At 42.1% G+C, this 23,465-nt stretch overlaps 1 protein-coding gene across 1 annotated transcript in view; it reads right to left on the minus strand.

Annotated features, from left to right (window-relative positions):
- Positions 1-2,005: 2,005 nt before the first annotated feature.
- The window catches only part of SYNPR (synaptoporin), a 310,932-nt gene continuing 289,472 nt past the window's right edge, over positions 2,006-23,465 (minus strand). Inside the window, exons 5-6 of the mRNA XM_024124142.2 lie at positions 8,119-8,310; positions 2,006-3,690 (exon numbers count right to left, since the gene is read on the minus strand). Of these exons, the coding sequence (XP_023979910.1) occupies positions 3,433-3,690; positions 8,119-8,310 (450 nt within the window). The 3' untranslated portion in view covers positions 2,006-3,432. The remainder of the gene's footprint in view (positions 3,691-8,118; positions 8,311-23,465) is intronic.

Raw genomic sequence — 23,465 nt, forward strand, 5'->3', positions numbered from 1 at the left:
GGCGGTGATAGCACGCATGTCAGTTCCCCTCCTCCCTCTCTGCCAGCATGCTGCCTAATAGTTGTTAGGACTCAAGGTCACAAGAGCCGGCTCAGTCTATAGGCAAGTGCAACCTGGAAATGTGGAAAAGTTATCAGGCCTTTGGACAACTCTCAACCAGTTGGGGGGAATAGAGGTTGGTAGATAAATATTCCCACTCTTGTCCCTTGCTTGAAAATTGCTGGAGCCATTCTGAACGCTAGTCAGAGATCCTGACGGAACTGAGCTACTATTGCTCTTACCAGCAACAACTAATGTGCTCTTTTAACGGATGGATTTTCCTCCTTTCCTGTCTCACTCTCCCCCCTTGTCAGTCCTGCATCCCAGAATCACCTAGAACCCAGACTGAGAATGTGCCTGCCGTAGGCCAGAGGCTGCTGTGATGTCTTTACACGGCTTACCTTTTTCATCCTGATACCAACCCTATGAGGCAGAGCTTATCTTCGTTGTAGAGACAGGGGAACTGAATGAATGAGTTTAGCATCTTGCAAAGGCATTTACTGACCTGCCCACAATCCCCAGTGATTGAAGGTGGTCCCTAGGGTGTAAACTCCCCTGCGTTCCAGGGTGCACCTGCCTTCAGGTTGTGGCTCCAGAGAGGTCCCTGGGCTTTGGAGAAGGCGCGGAGGAAGACAAAGGACAGGCAAGTAGATGGCAGCACAGGGATTCTACCCCAGGCGGTGGGATCTCAGAGCCCACTCTTTTTATTTGGATGCTTTAGCTCCTCCGAGGAAATGAAGGCTCAGGAGGTGAAGTCACATCCTGAAATACAGCTAGTGAGCAGAGAGGCTTCGATGCCAAATGAGGTCTCCTGGAAACATAGACCCGAGGTCTCCTACCACGCTGATTACTCTCCTTTTCAAAAGGCCAGATCTACTGTCCTTTTCTTGAAACCAGAAGGAATAAAACCAGCTTAACGAAATCCCCGTTGGACTACAGCAGCATTTTACTGCAAATCTGCAGTGGACTCTGGAAGCATGTCTCTATCTGGACCAGGGCAGATAGTGCTTCCCATGACAGAGCCCCGATGTATTTTGGGACTCTTAAGGTTGGTAAAAAGAACTGCTGATTCTGAGGATTTCTCCACTTTGGAGAATTCACGACAGCATAAGAATCAGAGGCCACTCTGTGCCCTGGACGGTGCTGAAGAAAGCAGTCCAATCCAGCCGCTATCCCGGGAAGTCAGAGGTGGATGTGGGGAGAACTCATGCCTGCCCCCTTTCTCCCACTCCCAGCCCACCGCCTAATGGGTGTTAGGTCAAGGCTATTTCCTATCCCCAGGATGTCCTCCACTCTATCCTGCACCCACCAAGATCTTGTCAAAATGCTGATCTTATCACGTCCCTCCTCTGCTTAAATCCTTCAGTGCTTTCCCTTAGCTTCTATAGGATAAAGACAGAATTCTTGATTGTGTTGCCCAAGCGGGACTCCCCTCTCACCCCCAGTCAGCAGAGACACCTCTCTCAAACCCCCCTCACACATTATGCGCTACATATCCATCCTGTCTCCTGCCATCTGAGAGCTTTGCAAGCCTCCTCTCTGCCTGGGATACTCTCCCTTCCACCTTGTCCTTGTGAAATTCTGCGCTGTCTTGAGGCACATTCAAGCTCCTTGACTTTCCCCTAAGCAGCCCGAGTCCCCTGATAAGCATTCTCATGGAATCCTGTGTCTTTGCTGCACACAGTGTAACTGGGGTATGATTATTTTACTGTCTGTCTCCTCAATAGAATGTAAGCTTCCTGAGGTGGGGGCGTGTTTCTGCTTTCGCTATCGTGTCCCCAGTGCCTGGCAGAGCAGTGGGTATACAGGAGGTCCTGGAATGAAGGAATCAACGAATGAACAGCCCTGGGCTCATAAAGCAAGGTCAGGGTGAGAGACTGGAAAGACTGTGCACTTATCCTTTGTTCTCTCATTGTTCAAGCTCACCAGGTTCTATTGCTGTAATTCTCCATTATCCAGCCAGCACTGTATGCAATAACTTTATTAAGGTCAAAGAGATATCACAATACAGATTTATCCAACAGGATCCAGAAATAGTTTATACATATCATCTAAGACACACAGCCGTTTTGGGCTAAAATGTTTCCAACATCACAGATCACACAATGAGTTTATACATCGATAACGACTTTTATCTGGAAATACAGATGCTCAGCTTGTTCTCACTGTTGGGCCCTGGCATTTCAATTGAGTTAAAACAAAGGGGTGAAGATTAACATTTTCTTGATAATGAATACATTCTGGGGAATATTTAATGAGAAGACAGAGAGGAAGTCATTTTTAATTTATGGGTAACATTCAAATCAGACTTTGTAAGTTGAGCCGAAACTTGAGAATTTTTAATAACTGGATCTAGGACGTATTAACTTTACAAATAAACAGGATTTAAAAGTTTAGCTGGTAGTGTAGGTTCCACAGACTATCCTTCATAAATTAACAATGTTAGCACAATATCTTGACTATGGTGTCTGATACCTACATCTCCATTATTCTAAGGAAACAAAACTCGATCCACACTCATAGTTATTGGGCCCATTGTTCATGGTCCATAGAATAAAAGCCACAAAACACCATAGAAAGTTACAAGAATGTAAATATTTAGCTAACTAAATAGAATAAATATTGGGCAATTTCCGTCTACAACACTGAATATCTACTAATCAGGGAAAAACAAAAACCCCAAACCTTAGTTACAGTGCATTCAGAATTGGATAAAGCCAGAGAGACAAATTTGCAAGTATACAAAGTAGTGAATGTATTTCTTTAAACGTCCATTTAACAAATTCGTGGTACAAACTGGAAAATTTTCATAAATACAGTTCAAATGTTCATTTTGTGAGAAAATGCTTATTCATGCACTAAATCATGTGAGCACTGATTCATCAAATAAAAAAAAAATACAGAGTAATTGTCTGAAACCAATACTTAGAGACTCACAATTCTACAGGGTCTGCAACTAAAAAATAATAATACATGCACGTTGTGATGCACCAAACAGTATTAGAGAAATCATTAAAATGCCTTTCACATCAAAAACCGTAAGAAAACTCAATGCTGTTTAATTTACTTTATGCATATTACATACCAGAGACTTTAAGCTACAAAATGCTTCTACTATCTCAACACGCATACAAAACGACCATAAAAGTATCTGTGTACACAACCAGGTATTCTCCAATTAGCCATCTTAATGAATCATGTATCTCCATGTCATCTCATCTCTAAGTACCATTCACCATGACCCAGGCCTTTCTGCTTTAATGGGGTCTACGATCTCTTATTTACATTCAACACTCCCTGAATTAATAACTGATTGAAACTCTTAAAAAATTCTCCTGCCACTGACATGGAAGGTGGTGAGGCTGTCTTTGGAAGAATGCCAACACTACCCTGTTAAATCTGATTGGTAAAAGAAGCAGGGCCACCGGGCTGTTGGCCAAACTCATCCGAGGATGGCCCCAAACTCGCCTGCTGGTTGTACCCACTGCTTGATCCATAGCTGTCTTGGTTGTACCCGCCTTGGTTATAGCTACTGGAGTGTCTCTCCACTGGGTCTGAAAGATATCTCTGGCTCGAGGAATGCCAGCCGGTCTCCTTGAAAACAAACCAGATGTTTCCAGCCCAGAGGATAAAGTTCAAGAATCCAAAGACCTGAAGGAGGATCAAAGCAAGTGAGTTGATAGACTGGACAGAAACCCCAGCAAAATCTAAGTTTCAGAAAAATCCTTCACAACACAAAAGGTCACTTTTCACCTCAATGTGGAGGCCTCTTCCAATTTCACATTTGGAGTCACTGTTTCATTTAGAATATCTGACCTTTCATGAAGGCTTGCTACAATACATGTTAGGCACTGCATAAAAGGCTTTATGTATATCCATTCATTTAGGCAAAGAAGGTGCTATTATTACACCCATATTAAAGATGTGAAAACTGAGGTTCAGCAAAGATAAGGATCTTATTCAAGGTCACATGGCATGGTTAGTAGTAGACCTGGGACAAGCCCTGTTCCATAACTCCACAGACAGAGCGCCTACCTAATCCATCACTACCTCCCCAGATGAGGTAATCCTCACGGTGTGTAAGGTATCTTCAGGGGACACAGGGTTGAGTATTTTCATTTTAATGATGGTGCATTAATTTATAAGGTTACCTTCACTTTAATGCTAGAGTTACTACTTTTCCATTTATTGAAATGATATAAATAAAATGAGTCAACCTAAAAAGTATGGAGTAAGCAATGGTACAGGTGGAATGCAGACAAGCACACGCATGGTAGTGTACACAGAGGTTGTGCTTCTTTGAATAATTGTACTTTCTGTGCCTCTCACAGTCAGAAGTGAATGCCCAAACCACACTCTGAATAAAGTTCAGGTTGCAGAGAGGTATGAAAATGTTTTCTCAAGAACTGAATGTGAGACTTTCCTATGGAAACTCCTCTCACTCTCCAGAAGGGTGTCCTCGGTGAGCCAGAGGACCGGGTGTCACTTCCCTGGGGCCTGAGTGTTTGATGGAAGCAGAACTGGTTGCTTCTGTAAGAGGCCCAAACAGAACGGTTGCTCTGCAGCCTCTTCCAAGGCGGACTGGTTGACGGGGAATTAAGCAAGGCAGTCAGGATTTTTTTTTTTTTTTTTTTTGTGGTATGCGGGCCTCCCCCTGCTGCGGCCTCTCCCGTTGGGGAGCACAGCCTCCGGACGCGCAGGCTCAGCGGCCACGGCTCACGGGCCCAGCCGCTCCGCGGCACGCGGGATCCTCCCAGACCGGGGCGCGAACCCGGTTCCCCTGCATCGGCAGGCGGACGCGCAACCACTGCGCCACCAGGGAAGCCCAAGGCAGTCAGTTTTAACAGCCCCCTTTTGGAGACAGGCAATGATAGTGTGACACAAAGCTGTGATGATATTAAAGTATATTTAATAGCCACTCCAGCACGATGCTGACCAAACAAAATGGACTTGGGCAGAGGCCATAGCTCTGGAGTAGGCTTCTAGAAGTCCCTTGCAGTGTCAAAATAATTTATCCCTTATTTGTTGGATGGTGGGATGCTTCAGAGTGCCCTGGGGGTGGGAGTGGCAGGCTAGATAGTCAAGATGAGGGACTTCGGGGGCTTGAAACACGGGCTCCAAGCTTCAAAATTTTAGCAGCAAGTGGATCAGGACACACTACCTGAATCTCAGTCTTGGAGCCATCCCCTCTGGCTTTGGAATTCGAGTGGCCTGGGCTCTGCAATTTTTGCTTTATGATTCTGGACAAAGGCAGTTAGCCTCTGAACATCAGCATTTTTAAAATTCTATGAAATGAAGACAATTATTCCTTCCTTGGGGGCTAGTTGTGAGGATTAAAGAGGATGTGTGTGAAGCAGCTAGACAGTGCTGGACACGTTAGTAAATGCTTACTGATTGCTAAGCTATGCTATGAATCACCTTCTAAAATATTTCCATGAACTGTATTCAGTTGACTCTTTTGCTGAGGCATAAACTGAAGCAGGGCTTTGAGGCCATATTCTTCAGGTGTCAAGAGCCAAAACTGAGCATCTAGGTGGTTAACCAATCTCATTGAAGACTGGGTCATCCAGACCTCCCTCCCTCCCTCCCTTCCTTCTTCTCTCTCCCCATCCCATCCTTTTTTCTTCCTTTAACCTTAACTGAGATTTCTTTAACATAATTTTGTGCCATGCTCTAGGCTCCTTGCTGAGGGAGATACAAAACACAGATAAGGTACTTACAGTATAATAGTTGCATGATCAAAATGAATTAGGTAATCACTGACACAACTCTAATTTACATATAGGACGTTTTAACCATGTGTACATAGGATATTTTCCATCAAAGCGGAGAGCTTGATTAAATTACACCTCTGTAAGTATAGGTTGATATATGAGTAGAAAAAATGATCTTGGAATCTTTTCAGATATGAAGGGATGGCTCTGCCCAGGACTATAATTTTACCTGTTTTCTATTCCTTGGTCCCTCCCTTTCCCCTGATGCTACTTCGTTTCTAAAAAAGGGGTGCTCGAGAAGAGCCCAGAAATTAGGGAAATGCAACTTAAAAGTAAGTACATAAACAAGGCATTGCCATAGGCCTATTTAAGGAGCGGTGATGTCTTTGTCGTCATCACAGAGGTACCACAGATCTCTTGCCTGGCACATTTTAGGGGCACATGAGCCCTCGAATTTGTTCTTGCCATTTTGTTGCAACTGAAATCAGAGTAGGGGTTTTGATTCTAGCCTAGATGTGGGACAACAGAAAGAGAGACTGAAAAACACAGTACATAACATGAGAAAGAATGGAGAGAAGACATCGAGATTATCTGAGGACATGTACCAGCATTGCTTCCGTGAAGCTGGAGGAACAGAAGTAGAAACTATGGATGGTTTGTCCGTTTCTGTTACTTGTGACCCAACCATTATACCCCATATAGACATTGGTACCAGCAGTGTGATACAAAGAATGGATTTTAGGGATACGAAGGCTGTTTTGCTTTAGCCAGTTTAAATGGAGTTTTCTGCCACTAGGAACTGGAGCACACAAACACAGATCCAGAACGATAACAGCACCAGACCTGCCCTTCCACACACGACGTGATTTGCTTTCCATCCATTCTTCTTTTGATATTTAAGACACACGTCACATTGTTTCTCATTCAAAATTTGCATCTCCTAGTCTAAAGTTATTAGAGACCTCAGAAGCAGAATTAAATGGACTGTGCAGGATGTCATAATTTACTAGAAGGACTAACAAACACACTGAATGATTTCATCTTTGTTCTCTTAGATTTTGAGATCAGGGTTATAATAACTTTTATTAAGCACTGCCTGTAAACAAACTACAGAAGTAATAGAATGTATTTTAATGTACACCTCAAAGTATTCATCCATAGCTGTGGTCAGAAGTAAATAAAAATTACTGTGAGACCCTAATATATAGTTTATTTCAATGTTTCCTATCTTATTACTAAGGCAAGATTCACAGTCAAATCACCAGCAGCTGATTAGCCACACTTTTTCCCTTCTTAAATGCCTTCTCAGATTAAATTCCAGAAAGCTGCAGAAACATAAGTTAACCCTGAAGCAAAGATAATTAATTTTTTTTTTGCGGTACGCGGGCCTCTCACTGCTGCGGCCTCTCCCGTTGCGGAGCATAGGCTCCGGACGCGCAGGCTCAGCGGCCATGGCTCACGGGCCCAGCCGCCCCGCGGCATGTGGGATCCTCCCGGACCGGGGCACGAACCCGTGTCCCCTGCATCGGCAGGCGGACTCCCAACCACTGCGCCACCACGGAAGCCCAGGTAATTAATTTTTAAGGGTGGCTAAAGAATGTCGATCCTTTATCAAACACTGAGCCCTCTATTATTCGATAACTACTGCTTTTTGCTGCTACTATAGCTTCTGTTTCTCAGATACAGTTTCTTTCTTGGGAGTAACACAAGTTCTTACACTCATAAAATAAGAATCCAATTTAGTGGTCCTGCTATCTGTCAGGTGTTCTGTCTCCCTGTAAGAGCCATACACTTGATGATAATATTTGACTGTTCAACTAATACAGTTCGGCTTTTCCAAAGTTATCAAGCAACTAAACCAGAAGCATGGAGAAGATTTAAAAAATTACCATAACTATTATAGGTATTTTTTATACTTTGCATTTCTATCTGTACCCTACTGGGTCTGCGTATTTTTCTCTAGACAATCAACTGGGTGTATTCTAACTATGTGTGGCTGGAACAGTGTTTTCTTCCCAGGAAACCTCTATGCCATCAAATATTCCTTTTAACTTCCGGCAGACTTCAGACTTAAAGTTCAGATTTTATATCTGCTTCTGGCTTAGAATTCTGACTTGACTGTCATCCAAGCAACAGCTGCCAGTACCTGCTGGGCTCTTATTAAGAACTCTGTAATTGGCAGCATTAAAGTCTATGGGTAGAAAACTGGAAGGCTAAAGGATCATCTTGCCTGTGGTGAACTATCACCTTTTAGACTGGACTCATTTCAGAGGCAAAAATTCCCCAGAAGACTCCTGAGATGTTTTTCTGATTCCTGTGACTGGCAAACAAAGATTTGGGAGGTAAAGCATAGAGGGAAACATACCACAGAAGTGTTTAGGCTGGACATCACAGGGCTGTGGACAGCCATGCATTTGTTGGACGGCTGTTTGCAAGCTGACATCAGTAACAATACTTCTTTGGGATCCGTAGCAACCTTGACATCAGACAGCCCTTTTGCCCAAGCTGACGAACCCACCAACCACAGGAAAGAAAAGACTACAGTGACGATGAAGTCCTACAGAGACAAACAGAAAGATAAAACAGGAAGAGAAAAGTGAGTTCTAGAGACAAATTGATTCGTTTATACAACTCTTTGGTTTGCCTTTTGAAAAATTCCAAGACCCCATAGCATTGGAACCATGTTGAGAAACGAATAAAAGAAAGTTTTGTGATACTGTATTTATATTTCTAGAAAAGACTTATTAAAATCACAATGGTAATAATAACTTTTACTGAGCACTTATTATGTGAAGTATTATTCCAAGTTTACATGTATTAATTCATTTAATCCTAACAGCAGCACTATGAAATAGATGCGAATCCTGTCCCCATTTTACAGTTGAGGAAACCGAGGCACAAAGAGGTTAAAAAAGATTCTCAGTCATGAGTTAATAAGTGTGTGGGGGGGGCAGGATTCTACGCCTGGCCGTATGCTTCCAGGACCAGTGAGCTTGACTATTCTATACTGCTTTCCATGTCTGCTTTAAGGAACATTCATGTTTGTATTTAAAACAAGTACATTAAGAAAGTTAAAAAGATTGAGGTCCTGCTTAAGTTAAACATGACACAATAGAAATGAATCACTTTCCATAAACAAACTTTATGGCTGAAGTCAGGTTCTATGTCCTTGGAGTAAACATGTTATTTTGGGGAGCTAATGCAACCCTTTTCCCCCCTAGTGCCATTTTATATAGAGGGATGGTATACTGTACTAAGGTATCTCATATGAGTTAAAAGCTCAGTCTGTCATCTATAGGCCTGGGGTTGAATGCTGACTTTGCTGCTTACTAGCTCTGTGTCCTTAGGCACTTTGCTAAACTATTAATACTTGAAGCCTCAATTTAACCCTCTGTCAATTGGGATAATAACAGTATCTGTCTCATTGGATGCTGGTGAGGAGTGAAAATGTGTATGTTTGCCTCTTTTCCCCAGTAAGACGTCAGCTCCATGAGGGTAGGGCCTTTGTCTCTTTTGCTTACTGTTGGGTATTGGCAGAAGAGGTGCCAGCAACATTTGTTGAGAAAATAAATGAAAGAATAAATGAGTACACAAAATGGTCCCAACTGGGTTCTATAAATTTCTGTATAGGAGTTTACCAGGTGGTAATGGTAGGATTAAACATGACTTTTGTTTTATATAAACGTGTATATTTTAAAACATATTTTATAATTAGACCAAATAAAAACAGCATGGCAATGTGATCAAGGCACTGATTGATTATATCAATGGCTCGCCCAGACAGAACTTCAGTTGGCCCTATTTGTCCTTACAGTAGCACCAGGATTTATAATTAGACCAAATAATAAATGTCATTAGAATTCAGAGTTTTAGCATCAAAGGTTTCAGAAAGCAGCCTCAAGCCAAGTTTTCTATACCTGAGCAAAGTGTGACAATTTGGCAACTATGTCAAAATTCTAGCTAGAGTATAAATTAGCCTCAGCTTTTTTTGGGGCTTTTGCTATAAGCCAAAGTTTGAAGCTACATTCAGGGAGAGATGTGGGAGCAAAGCCCTGACCCCCCACTTTCCTCCCATTCTTTAATCTACCAAACCAGGTTCTTGCGGCCATGGCTCACGGGCCCAGCCGCTCCGCGGCATGTGGGATCCTCCCGGACCGGGGCACGAACCCGTGTCCCCTGCATCGGCAGGCGGGCTCTCAACCACCGCGCCACCAGGGAAGCCCAAACCAGATTCATTTTGCCCGATGCTCAGCAAATCAAAACCCCGACAGGCCTAGGACTGCAGCAAAGAAAAGATTTTTTTTCCCCGCAATAGAGCCAAGCGCAGGGATGGGAGAACAAACCTCACACTCACCCCCCGCCCCGAAGGCGAAGGGCTGGTGGGTGGTGGGGTATTTATGGGATGAGGAATAAAGCAGCAGGGCGGGCAGAGGCGTGCGGGGCGTGGGGAAAGGTGATTGGAAAAAGGCGCAGGAACCCTCATTCTGCGCAGGCGTAACGAGGCTACAAGCCTCTGCACGTGGCGTTTTCGACCCTCTGACGTCAAAAGGTCACCTAGAGGACACTGGCGCATGCCCAGTTGAAGTGTTGTTGGTCCCATCCTGTCTGGACCAGCTCATCTGGAACTAGACACAGCTGACTCCAAGTTCCTTCTGCCTGGAGGACAGGCAAGTCTTAAAAGAACCTTGATTAAGGAAGGCAGGTGAAATGGATCTAACCCACGGCTTCCCTCTGCACGTGGCGTTTTCGACCCTCTGACGTCAAAAGGTCACCTAGAGGACACTGGCGCATGCCCAGTTGAAGTGTTGTTGGTCCCATCCTGTCTTGACCAGCTCATCTGGAACTAGACACAGCTGACTCCAAGTTCCTTCTGCCTGGAGGACAGGCAAGTCTTAAAACAACCTTGATTAAGGAAGGCAGGTGAAATGGATCTAACCCACGGTTTCCCTCCCATTGGCCAAACCCAATTGGAACCCCATGTGATCCATGCAAGTCACCTCTTGGACATAGAACATGGTGGACAGGGCAGAGCGTCCATCAAAAGCTGTCCCAAACTAGTGGCTGTCTTAGGAAACAGCTGCTGTCACATTAAATGTGCTGTCACATTTAGAGTGCTTTCTATATGCCAGGCACTCTGCTAACCATTTACAGACATCATTAGCCTTACAGCGAGGTACTCAGGTTAGCCCTGCTTTTCCTGGGAGGAAACTGAAACACAGGTCAAATACTTTCCTTATAACTAGTGCCTGGCTTGACAACTGTGCCGTATCATGAGCTCACCCTCACCCTCAGTGTAGCTGGATTCACTTTGCTAAGTCAGCTTTCAGGAATACCAGAATGAAGCTGTAAATCAGGAAACACAGAAATCAAACAGCAAGATAGAAGCTCAGCTCACAGAAGAGCTTTGGATTTTTCGAAGAGAGTATCGCGAAGCAGTGGCTGGATGGGATAACTTTCTGGGTCCACTCACAGATTTATTTCATTATTTCATTTGGAACACTAATAAAAGTGACATCTGACTTCTAGAGAATGTCTAGTTTTTAACACACTGTGGCAGAAGATCATTTGATCTTCACAATAACTGCATGAGGGTGAAGACGATTATACCCATTCTACAGATTCAGGGAAGTTAAACGATGTGTCCAAGTTGTCATAAGCAACAGAGATTTGAATTCAGGACATTGGGCTCCATGTTTAATGAGTGGTTTTCCATTATGCCCAGGTGTTCTGAAATTTGGGCTACCTAATTGTGGAGACACAGACATAGCAATAAATAACACTGAGCTACACAGGAAGAAATGCTTTCTCCTTCACGATTCTCTTGTAATCTGAGTAGTAAAGGAGAAAGTCTCAGCTGGATGTTAATATGTCTCTAACACCTATTTAACAAATATTTAATACCTACCTATCAAAGAAAATTGGCCCCAGGCTCAGAGCCTTCAGGAAAACAATGGTACCTGGCTGGAATACAGTACTCTTTATTTTCCAATGATTCATTTCTATGTTTATCTTCTAATTATGTCAAATAATGCTGGATTTCTGTATCCAGGAGTGGTACAGGAGTTTCTTAAAAACTAAATTTTATTGAAGTTACCAAATAATTTAAAGAACAACAGTAAATAATTTCTGGCCCACATGACAGGAGCAGGGCAGAGAATGTCTGAGGTTTGGAAAGATCTGCATGGCCACATCCTGGGCTGGGAACACGGAGACTCTAACCCAGTGCTATCTCATAGGCATAGAATGGGAGCCAGAGATGCGAGTCACGTATGTAATTTTCAGTTTTATAGTAAACACATTAAAAAAAAGCTAAAAGAGATTGGTGCAATTAATCATATTAATACATTATATGTATTTATATAATACAGCTCAATATATAAAAATATTATCATTTCATACATTATAAAATTATAAATAAGACATTTTACTTTTTTTGGTATTAAGTCTTTAAAACCTGGTGTAATTTATACCCTACAGCACATCTTAATTTGGTATTAGCTACATTTCAAGCGTTCAACAGTGACATGTGCTGTGGGACAGCATAACTTCAATCCACAATTAACAAGTGGAAGCACTTGTTGAGGGTCCACTGAAGGTGATGCCCTTTGTCTTGTTTTGGGTCACTGATGTCACAATTTTTCTTGGTACTTGAGTCTGAGATGGCCCTGGTAGCCATCTTTCAGCTTAGCTTTTACAAGGCCAGCACGCCTCTTGCATCTGTCCTGGCCTATAGGATTTCTTACGTAGGTTGATAGGATGGCACAATCCATTGCCCCAGTGGTCTGGTGGAGGACTGAAGGCAGATCAATGACCAAAGGGACGCTTGGGTTTTTGGTACTGACAGCCAAGGGAAGAGGTGGGCCCACAGAAACAGCTCCACTAAGTGCGAGCTACATTTCAGCCTAGATGTAGGGGGAAAGTCTGACTTGACCCCTCTATTCTCAACACATGTGCCAGGATGGTGACTGGTGAAATGGGATGAAAGATGGAGTCCCATTTTACAGGTGGGATAAATTACTTAAACCCAGCTTGAAAGATGCAGAGCCAGGATTCGGACCCAGGGAGTTCGGCTCCAGAATCTGTTTTTTTTCTAAAATATTTATTGGAGGACAGTTGATTTACAATGCTGTGTTAGTTTCAGGTGTACAGCAAAGTGAATCAGTTACACATATACATATATCAGAATCTGTGTTTTTAATGTATTATAAAAGCGCTCTGTTGCTTTTAGAGGCCCATGATTTTACTGACTTACGATAAAAATTAAGTTGCAATATTCATACTTATGGCTGTCATTTACAGAGAAGTTACTACATACCAGACACGGTGTATTTCATGTATCACTCATTTAAGTCTCATAATAACACTCTGAAGTGGCTATTATTGACCCCACTTTACAGATGAGAAAATCAATGTTCAGAAAGATCAAGTGAGTTGCTGGAGCTCGTCTGAGAGTCACTAAGTTGCTGAGCTTTGTTTGCGACCAAGGTTTGCAGGGCTTCAAAGTCTGTGTCTCTCATCAGAAGGTGAACCTCATTATATTCCAAACCAGCTTTGATGGGGGGCACACCGTGTGTCAGGCCTGAGGTTGATGTGCTTTACACGTTTAGCCTCAGTTCAGCCTAACCACAACCCTATAGAGTAGCGTTAGTTTTTCTATTTTACAGATGAAGGAGGAGGGCTTAGAGAAGGTAAGTGATTAGAGGAATTGGGCACCAAACTCAGATCTGACTCCAAATCCCATGGATTCGTTCATTTGTCCATCATTTTACTTGTCCCTTTTCCCAATCATATGTTCATTATTGATTATTTTCCCACTCTGGGCTGGGTACTGTTCTAAAAATGGCGGAGGGGCTGGCAAACACTGGCCAAAGAACTGTTCTCGGCCCTCAGGTGGTTTACATCTTTGCCCTTTCTGTACTGTCTGGGCTGTTTTATGTTATTACTGCGAGATACACTTTCAGCTAATCAGGATCTTGCAGAAAGAAAGCTGCAGTGGATGGGGTTGTTCTGTTACAGGGGCTGAGTAATAATCAGTCACCTGGTTCCACATGTGAAGAATCTGGCTGACACTGGAGAATCAATGTAGGATTTCATTTTTTTTTCTCTTAAGTTAAATTTGATTATGATCGACACACTGCACTTTTTCAGTCTGTTCCCAGAGAACTTTATCAACTGATTTGTGGTTGTTCAGCTGTGGAACTGAGGCCTCCTGCTTCTTCTTGTTTTAAACTTTTCTTACGAAAAGAAAAATTTTTTTATGCATCTCTCCCTGTAGCTCAGTGAGAGACAACTGATTTCATAATCTGGGTGCAAGAAGGAGGTGTTCTTGGCTGTTTGGCGATCTTGGAGTAGATGCAAGGTCTTCAGTGGCTTGCTGCAATGCTGTTGTAAATCACAGGTTAAAAACATTCCTTACAACCTGCTCTGAATTCCAATCGATTCAGCCTAAACCTTTCATTACAAATAGCACAAACATTTCCAAACAAGTCCATAAGAATATAAGAAAATTAATAACTGCTCAAAATAAATTAATAGTAATAATATTACTAGTAGTAGCTGCTATTGATTCAGTGTTTACTATAAGCCAGGCACTGTGCTAAGAACTTTACATACATTATTCTACTTTCTTCACCAAGAATTTGTGAGGTAGGTCTTATATATAGGTTTTTAGGAAAGAATAACCTAGTAGTTCACTCTACAGTCTTTGGAATCTGGTAGCCCTGGGTTCAAATCTCAACTCTTTCTAAGTAGCTCTGGGACCCTTTAAGCCTCAGTTTTCCCATCTGTAAAAAGGGGCAATAATAACATATATTTTCATAGGGTTTTTGCTAAGGATAAATGAGTTAATTCAATAAAATGCTTTGCTCAGTGCTTGACACATAGTAAGTCCTCAATGAATTTATACACACAAACACATATATAGGCAAATTCTATACATAATAATTAAATATATAACAGTATAGAAAAGTGTATTAGTATTATTCAGTGGGTTTTGATGGTCAAATGAGGTGGTTCATTCATTTATTCAACAAAACTCTAGTAAGAACCGATTAGATGCCAGGTCTTAGGAATACAGTAGTTAATAAAAACAGACATGGCCCCAGTATTCATCCTGTTGGAGGAGAATAACTGACTCACATAACCACAGAAGAATGTGTAATTGCAAATGGTGATAATGGCTTTGCAGGAAAGGGACTTGGTGTTTTTAAAACAAACAAAAAATGCGTGTGGGTCACTGGCCAGTCTAGAGGGACGGGGAAAGCTGCACAGATCTGGTTGTATTCAGAATTCTTTTAGGTTTGTCCCTTGGATGGCTCTCGTGTATTCAACTCGTGTTGAATAATAAACACACTACAAAATGACTTATCTGGAAGGCCTATGAATTGGTGTGTAGAGGGAGCTTTGGGCTTCTCTTTACTACCTGCTTAATCCATGCCCAAGAAGGATGCATTCTGACATTGGTCAGGACCAAGAGGGAAGTTTGAGTGGGAGGCGGGGAAGCTTGTTTATTGGGAATTTTGGTGGCCCACATGTCTGCTGAGGCTATCAGCTTTCTGCACTTGCTTACCTGTAATTCTCTCCCTCTAAGAAAGCCAAGCAATAAACAGAGTGAGACCCAGGGGTAAAAAGATCTAGGATGGATCTGCTTATATATCTAAATGTTGGCAGAAGAGTATTCCTGCCTTTCCGGACCCTTGTACTCTACAAGTTTGTAAGCCTAGGGAAACAACCAGGGATGCTACTGTTTCCAGGTGAGTTGCTAGCTTATGTAGAGAATGACACCATTTCCAAATAGTTGGATACAGGTTTTGACACATCTACCAGTAAGTACAGAAACAAGTAAGATGCCCAAGTCTTAGACCAGAGGTGAGGCAACTGCTGAAACCAGTTTAGATGTCTTAAAAATAATTGGGAAAAATCATATTTGTAGAGTTAGTCAAGGATAAGTCTGGAAATTTAGAGATGCTTGTTGAGCATCTTATCAACCTTTTTTATTTTTATGTATTATTTAGCATTTCTAAAATATTTTTGGGCCTGCCATTGAAGCAACTAGATGAAAATACTAAGGTTTAAACAATTAACCGGCTTTGTCTGCTTAACATGAAACATCTGGGCATAGCAAACATATCTGGAAAACACCAGATGTCAGGCAGCATATAGATGAAACATCTGGAGGAAATGTAGTATATAGGAGATACGGTGGGAGGCTTGAAGTCAAAAGCAGCCCGATTTGAACTTCATCACTCACATGCACCTTGGACTACAATGTTCTTTCAATGTGTGAACAGATAGATAGGCAGACAGATAGATATGACTTGGGAGTCATATATATGTGATAGCACACACACACTTTTAAAAAAACAGATGACACACAACTCCTTTTTTTCCTCCATACAATGGCAAACAGTAGAGACGTGGATAGTTAAAATACCAGGCAGTCCAAAGTAATTTCTTAAACTGTCTAAAAATTTAAGTTGCCCCACCACCAAGCTATATTTAAGAATGGATACGTTTTATAGGAAATCATTTCAAGTAAGCTACACTGAGAAATTGTGACTCAGAACATGCTAGCAGACCTTTTAGGGGCCACCTTCCGAAACAAGTCCCCTCCTTTTTGAACCCTGCTCTGTGCTCTCTTGCTATAACCTTCCCTGAAACTGGAAAAAAAAAAGTGCTTCTCTGGAATTACATAATATTAGAGTGGGAAGGAACTGCTGAGGAGATAAACCCAGGCTGTCAAATACTCCTTTGAAAACATAATCCTATTATTAACTTACTATTCTACACTTACTGCTATCTCCAGATAGGACATGGAAGAACTGATATGCATGGCTGGAAATAATACACAGACTTAGAAATTCTCTGGGCTTCAGTGTTGACATCTGTAACATGGAATAGGAGTGCCTGCCTTACAGGATTGGTGTGAGGATTAAAATTAAATACAAATGTTAATCATGGAGACTGGAGTATCTTCATTGCTGCATTTATGAAGGTGGTAAAGATGATGTAACCTTCAAGAGACATGGCCTGATTATGTCATGGTCAGTGATATTTGACAATGAATTCAGCTGTAATGACTTGCTTTCCCTGCCCCCCCCGCCCACTCTGTATTCTGATGTTCTTTCAAAAATAGATTCACTCTGCTGAGGTTAAATTCATATGGCCAAAACTTTGTATTTTCTTAATACAGTCTAAAGTTCGAGTCAGTGGTTCTTTGCGGATAGAGCTTCAAACCTATTTGGCAACGACCAGGAGTGTGCCTGTGCGTGTGCATGTGCGTGTGCGTGTGTGAATATATCATCCGGTTACAATACATGACGGAAAAGAACTGGGATAATTGTGTTAAGACACGAAAGGCCATTTGAAGACGAAGTTCTGCCTGGGATACGTTGGTCACTGCTACATTCTCAGAAGGCACACAGTATGTGCTATTTAAATTCTGTTCATATGTTGACCTCATTCACTGGAATGTAAGTTCCTTGGGGATGGAACAGTCTTAGCCACCTGTGTCCCTGTGCCTAGCCAAACGTCTGGCGTGACTTCTCATCTATACCCACTGAATGCAAGAAGAAAGGGAAGAGACTTCACACTTGGCAGTCACCCAGAGTGGAAATCATTTGGATTTCAAAAATCTCACGTTTTGTAAATTATTTCAAAGATATAAGAAACTCCTAACACTGGCTGCCTATAAAAAATTACATGACTGGAAGAAAGGGATGGAAGAAGGGTTTGGGGGTGTTTGTTTTTATTATTTTTCTTTAAATCTATCCCCTCATATACCCTTTCAAATAACTGGATTTAAAAACTTTAGTATAATTTTAGAATAGGTATATTTTACTGGATTTGACCTTCGGCAATTGTGAGAAACTTTCTGTTTAGGGGAATGATTATGGTTATATTTCACACTTCCCGCCCACCAACATTCTTTTTTTTTTTTTTGCAAGTGAGCAAGCGGTGTTAGCACAGTTAGTTTCATGAAAAGAGCTGCTATTTTTCAAGCATTCCTTCTGCCTTCCTAGAATTGAAGACCCATTATTCTGTCATATATCAACCCATCTGTCAGCCTGCAACAGATGGTTAAAACGAAGAACTTCTAAAATACCAACGAGGAAATTATCCTGCACTTCACCATCCACAGCTTAAATTCAGCCTGACTTAAGAAAATTCCTTCGCCACTTCCCCGCTCATCATACAAAGTGAAAACGAGGGAAAATACTACATTTGAATTACAAATTAGAAGCCATCTCTCGAGAGGATGGTTACTGGATCCATCGATGCTGGCTTCAGTCGGCCAGATGGGGAGAAGACAGACCTGGGTTCGAGCCTCAGTTATGCTGGTTCTTAGCTGCGTAGCCTTTGGTAGTTTATTTGACCTTGTGGGTCCTTATTTCCTCAACTGAAATAGTAGACAGTTAATGGCCTGTCTTAGAGAGTTACTGCGGGAATGAAAAAAAGAATGGCTAATCTGTGGGACAATATCTTGCACAACTAGGTACCCAATAAATGATAGGTATTGTCATTTTCATCATCAGTTCCTCCTTCTGTTCTTAGCCTGTTTCTCATAAGTCTATTCCAGATCGAAGATTCTGTGTCTCTGGCAGGCAAGAGTTGAGCAGGTGCCTAAGGACAGAAGGAAGGCAAACATGAAAAAGTGGCAAGGTGTGGATGAATCTGAGGGTGTGTCTGTGTGTCTGTCTGCAATGTGTGCTGCGTGCATAGTGTAACTCATGGAAACACGGTGTTGCTGTTTGCTGTGTGTTTGAGGAGAATGAACAGGGAGATGCGTGGAATTGAAATGTCATTGCCTTCTGCAGGAATCCGTTTTTTGTAAGCTTGAGGGGACCAGGGACTTCTGCCCAAACACTCCCCCAAAGAGTCATCATATGTTTTCTTGGTTTTTGTTTTCAGTCTGGATGAAATAAATATTTGTGATTTATACCCTGTCGAGGCATAAATATTAATGGATCGTAACTTATGTTTCTTGCTTTATTTAGCTGATTCCACTTATTTTTGTCAATTCTATCATATTCCCGACATATAACTGTTAGAATGTAACACTCACAGTTTTTTTGCAGTGGGAGTTTTGGGGAGGATAGCTTCCTTTTCCCCAGTGCTATTCTTTTCTAAGCGCCAATGTGCGTGATAAGAGAGAATGGCAGGCCTGAAAGCTCTGAGAAGCAAGGTGTGTCCAAGAGCAGCGCTTCTCCACTTTAGGTGCCACGGATCACCTGGGTATCTTGTTGAGATGTGGATTCTGATTCTGGTTCAGTAGGTCTGGCGTACGTCTGAGAGTCTGTACTTCTAACAAGTTTCCAAGTGATGCCAGGGCTGCTGATCCAGGGATAAACTTTGAGAAGCAGGGTCTGAGACTATGTGGAAACTTCCTCCCTAAAAGCGGCCCAGTCCACACCAGAATCCACTGCTCTCCACACTCCTGCTCTCAAGGGCTTTCCCGCTATTTTGCACACATTGCCACCCTGCCTCACTTTCATATAGGTAGGTCTCATTTTCCCACTTCAATTTTATTTTTTAATTTTTATTATTTTTTTAATAAGATGGGCCCATTCTTTTTATTTATTTATTTATTTATTTTTGGCTGTGTTGGGTCTTCGTTTCTGTGCAAGGGCTCTCTCTAGCTGCGGCAAGTGGGGGCCACTCTTCATCGCGGTGTGCGGGCCTCTCACTATCGTGGCCTCTCTTGTTGCGGAGCACAGGCTCCAGACGCGCAGGCTCAGTAGTTGTGGCTCACGGGCCCAGTTGCTCTGCGGCATGTGGGATCCTCCCAGACCAGGGCTTGAACCCGTGTCCCCTGCATTAGCAGGCAGATTCTCAACCACTGTGCCACCAGGGAAGCCCCCACTTCAATTTTAAGATAACTTTCTTCTTATTTTCTCTCTTCCAGCATTTATTGAGTAATTTCTATCCACCAGGCACTGTGCTGAGTGTTAACCTCATTTAATTCTCAGTGATAAGGTAGGTACTATTATTACCATCAATTAACAACCGAAAATATAGAGGTACAGTGAGTTGAAAGAAATTGCCCAAGGTCACCCAGCAAGCAAGTGGTATGCCCACGACATATACACAGTTTGACTCCAGAGCCTGGGCCCTCAACCATTATGGATTTGCTAAGATTATGTCTTATTGAAACTGTGTCAAATATATTTTTATACCTACTGCCACAACTAGTCCAGTATTATTTTTAATAGATATAAGCAGAGAGAGTAAAAATCTATTATACAAATAAAGAAGAAACACATATGCTCTTTTTTCCTTTTTGCTTCCCAAACTGATGGCTTAATGAAACCTGTGGAGCTGAGTATCAGGGGATTAGGACTAACATTATCATACGAGAGTCCAATAATAGGCACTTAGCTAAAACTGCATATTATTACAATCTGGTCTTGAGAAGTTATGCTAAGTGGACACAATTTGACCTATGGTATATTAAAATCTGCTATAATGAGATCTCATTATATACCATATTGTATCCTGTTGATGACAGGAAGAAACGAGCTGTTAAAAAAGTGAAGGTTCTACATAAGATATTCTTAGTCACAAAGAGGACCCTGATTCCACACAAATTTTCAGAAATTAGTTGAAGATGTAATAATCTCGCACCAGTTTGCAGAGCTATCCCTGCTAAGTGCCACTCATAATATTCTTTTTTTAAAAAGAAAAAATCTTTTCCACTATTACAAAAATGAAGCCAAACAGAAAGTGGGTTTTTATTTTGGAGCACAAAGAAAGCTGCACCCTGTTCTGGAAGTAAGTATATAACACCCTGGTTCCAGATTTCAGGAACCACCCTCATTCCATTTATGCACTGTGGCAAACAGTATTGAAACTAGCGAAAAACACCTGGGAAATAAACATTTTGCAGGTACCTTGTTTTGATGATTTGGAGAGAATCTGAAAGCTAAATTACGGTACCTGTTAAAGTAATTGTGTGTAGCTTAAGGTAAAAAGAAATCCACACTTGCAATAATAATAACCTTTTAAAATGTGTTAGAAATATGAGTTGAATCATGCATAATTAGAGATGAGGTCTAAGATTTTTTTGTAATGAGAAAAATCACCAAGAGTGGAAATAATCTTTGATAAACCTTTCAAGTCTCCCACACTGAGGGCTGTCCTAGCTGTTGTGTATGCATAAGGTTGTGGGCTTGTGTTTGGAGGCCATGTATGAAACATACGGAGCTCTGAGCCCTGGAATTGCTTCCGTTCAGGGAGATGCTCCCTCTGAGATGGACCATATTGCTGTGTTGATGCTTTTTGGTCAGATGGAAGACCAAGTGCCTACAGGTTGGAAATGCTTTATGTTTCTATATATCTTTCTTATATGTGGGCACATGTTTTGTTAGTTTTTGCCTTTTTTTGTTTTTGAATTGATCATTGAATGATCATATGTCAGATGCACATACAGTGCACTCTGCTATGTTGTGGGCTTGGAATGGCCATCAGGTCTTTTTGTTTGTTTGTTTGTTTTTGTTTTAGTGACAACTCCCTGCCCCTACCTTATCCAAAGGTTTCAAAACAATGGTTCCCAACTTAGGGCTCCCTTGAAGCACTTTGTGAACTGTCAGTTTGGAACTGAGACTGGATGAGTCTTGTTTCTGGTTTAGTATGTAGCTTTTCTGACCATATTCAGGACAGTGGTAGAAACACACCCCTTGGAGGTCACTTCTTTACCATTTTCCCATCTCCTTAGTTTTCATTCTTTAGAGGGTCAGGAGGGCATAGGGGTTGATTGCTATAGTTTTGAAGTCAGTGCTGGATTCTTCATGGCTGATTCACTGTGTGACTTTAGCCAAGATCCCTGAACCCTCTCAATCTCAGTTTCCCCATCTGTAAAATGGTGGGACAATACCTACCTCCGAAAACTTTTGTGAGGATTAACTGAGATGTCACACACGAAACACTCATTACAGGATGCCTGACTTTCATTAACTACTCAATAAATATTGACTGTTAGCATTATTCCTTCCAGGTGAACTAGACACAGGGCAGAATTGTTTAACGAGGAGACATACTTGTCAAGAACGAGTTCCCAGAGCAGATCATTGGTGGCAGAGGTGCAGCCTTTTTGGACGTGAGACCGTGGATGCTGGATGCCAACCCACTTGACTAGAATGAGAGCCACCCATTGGCTTTCAGGGCCAGAGACTGGCTGAGTGGAAACTAAATCGAACTAGTTTTGACATCACTTTAATGAAAAGACTGACATTGGCTTCGGCTTCTTGGATACTCAGCAGCAGTTGCCCAGCTGAATTCCTCCCTCTGAGGCACCTGTACTGCACTGTGTGCCTGGCTTTTGTGGGTATTTCTTTCTACTTATTCTGAGAGCGACACTGCCTTTTAACTCTCCGCAGGCCATGCCTGATTTAGGATTTGTATTGCTATGAGCAAAGAATAGTTATTAAAGTATTTTACTGAGTCACAGTTTCAGTTACCCCAAGGCACTTAATTCCATGAATTTGGGGAAAAAAATGCAATCTTTCCCACAGATACTGTTGTGTTTGCTAAACCACCTGCGTTTTATCAGTACACATATTTTTACAAGCAAGGCAAACTTTCTCACCACGGTGAGTCTGTCCTAAAGAGGTTTTGATTAACTTTGCTCATAAAAAAGTAGTGAAATAGCTTTCTTTTTCTAGCATTCACCAACTTTTTCGTTTCTAAATACAAAATGGATGCAAAGGCTAATTTTTTTTTGCGGTACGCGAGCCTTTCACTGTTGTGGCCTCTCCCGTTGCGGAGCACAGGCTCCGGACGCGCAGGCTCAGCGGCCATGGCTCACGGGCCCAGCCGCTCCGCGGCATGTGGGATCTTCCCGGACCGGGGCACGAACCCGTGTGCCCTGCATCGGCAGGCGGACTCCCAACCACTGCGCCACCAGGGAAGCCCGCAAAGGCTAATTTCACCTCAGTTATTTGAGAGCACCTACCTCCATTGGGTCATATAATAGCTATTTATGAATTTAATGAATGGGAAGACCTTGCAAATGAAAATTCCTAAGTCATTTTTCATAATTTTAAATGGAACCGTCCTCTAATCCACCCCACTCCTGCCATGCTTGCCATTCAAAACTAAAGAGAAATATCAGAGTGTTCTTCCTTAAAATGATAGACATCAAGTATTCTGTTTGTTTGTTTTTGTAGCTTAATATGAGGAACCAGCCTCAGAAAGAATTTGAAATTACTTATTCACTTCAAGTGAGAACTGGAAAACTTAGCTAGATAATCCAGGACAATAAAAAAACACCAAAAGAAACAAAAAAATCAGTAAACATCATTGATCATTCATTTACTTTCCACCATGTGTCAAGTGGGCTCCTAGACCCTAGAAATATAGGAGTGGACAAAAGCAGACAAAAATCCCTGCCTTGTAGAGTGTACTTTCTCGTGGAGGAGACAATAAACAAGGTAAATAAGTGAAGTATGTAGTGGTTTGAATAGTGGTGAGTGTTATGGAGAAAAAATAATGCAGGGAAGAAGGAAAGGAAGGGCTGTGACGGGGACGTGGATGCTGAAATTCTAGCTGGGGTGGCCAGGGAAACCTTATTAAGAAGGGAGGTTTTGAGTAAAGACCTGTAGAAAATAAGGGAACCAGCCACATGGACATCTGGGTAGAACTTTTCAGGCAGAGAGGAGAGCAGGCACAGGGCTCCGAGATGGGAGAGAGCCTGGTGGGTTGATCAATCTAGAAAAC

This window comes from Physeter macrocephalus, chromosome 18, assembly GCF_002837175.3.
Source record: "Physeter macrocephalus isolate SW-GA chromosome 18, ASM283717v5, whole genome shotgun sequence".
NCBI lineage: Eukaryota > Metazoa > Chordata > Mammalia > Artiodactyla > Physeteridae > Physeter > Physeter macrocephalus.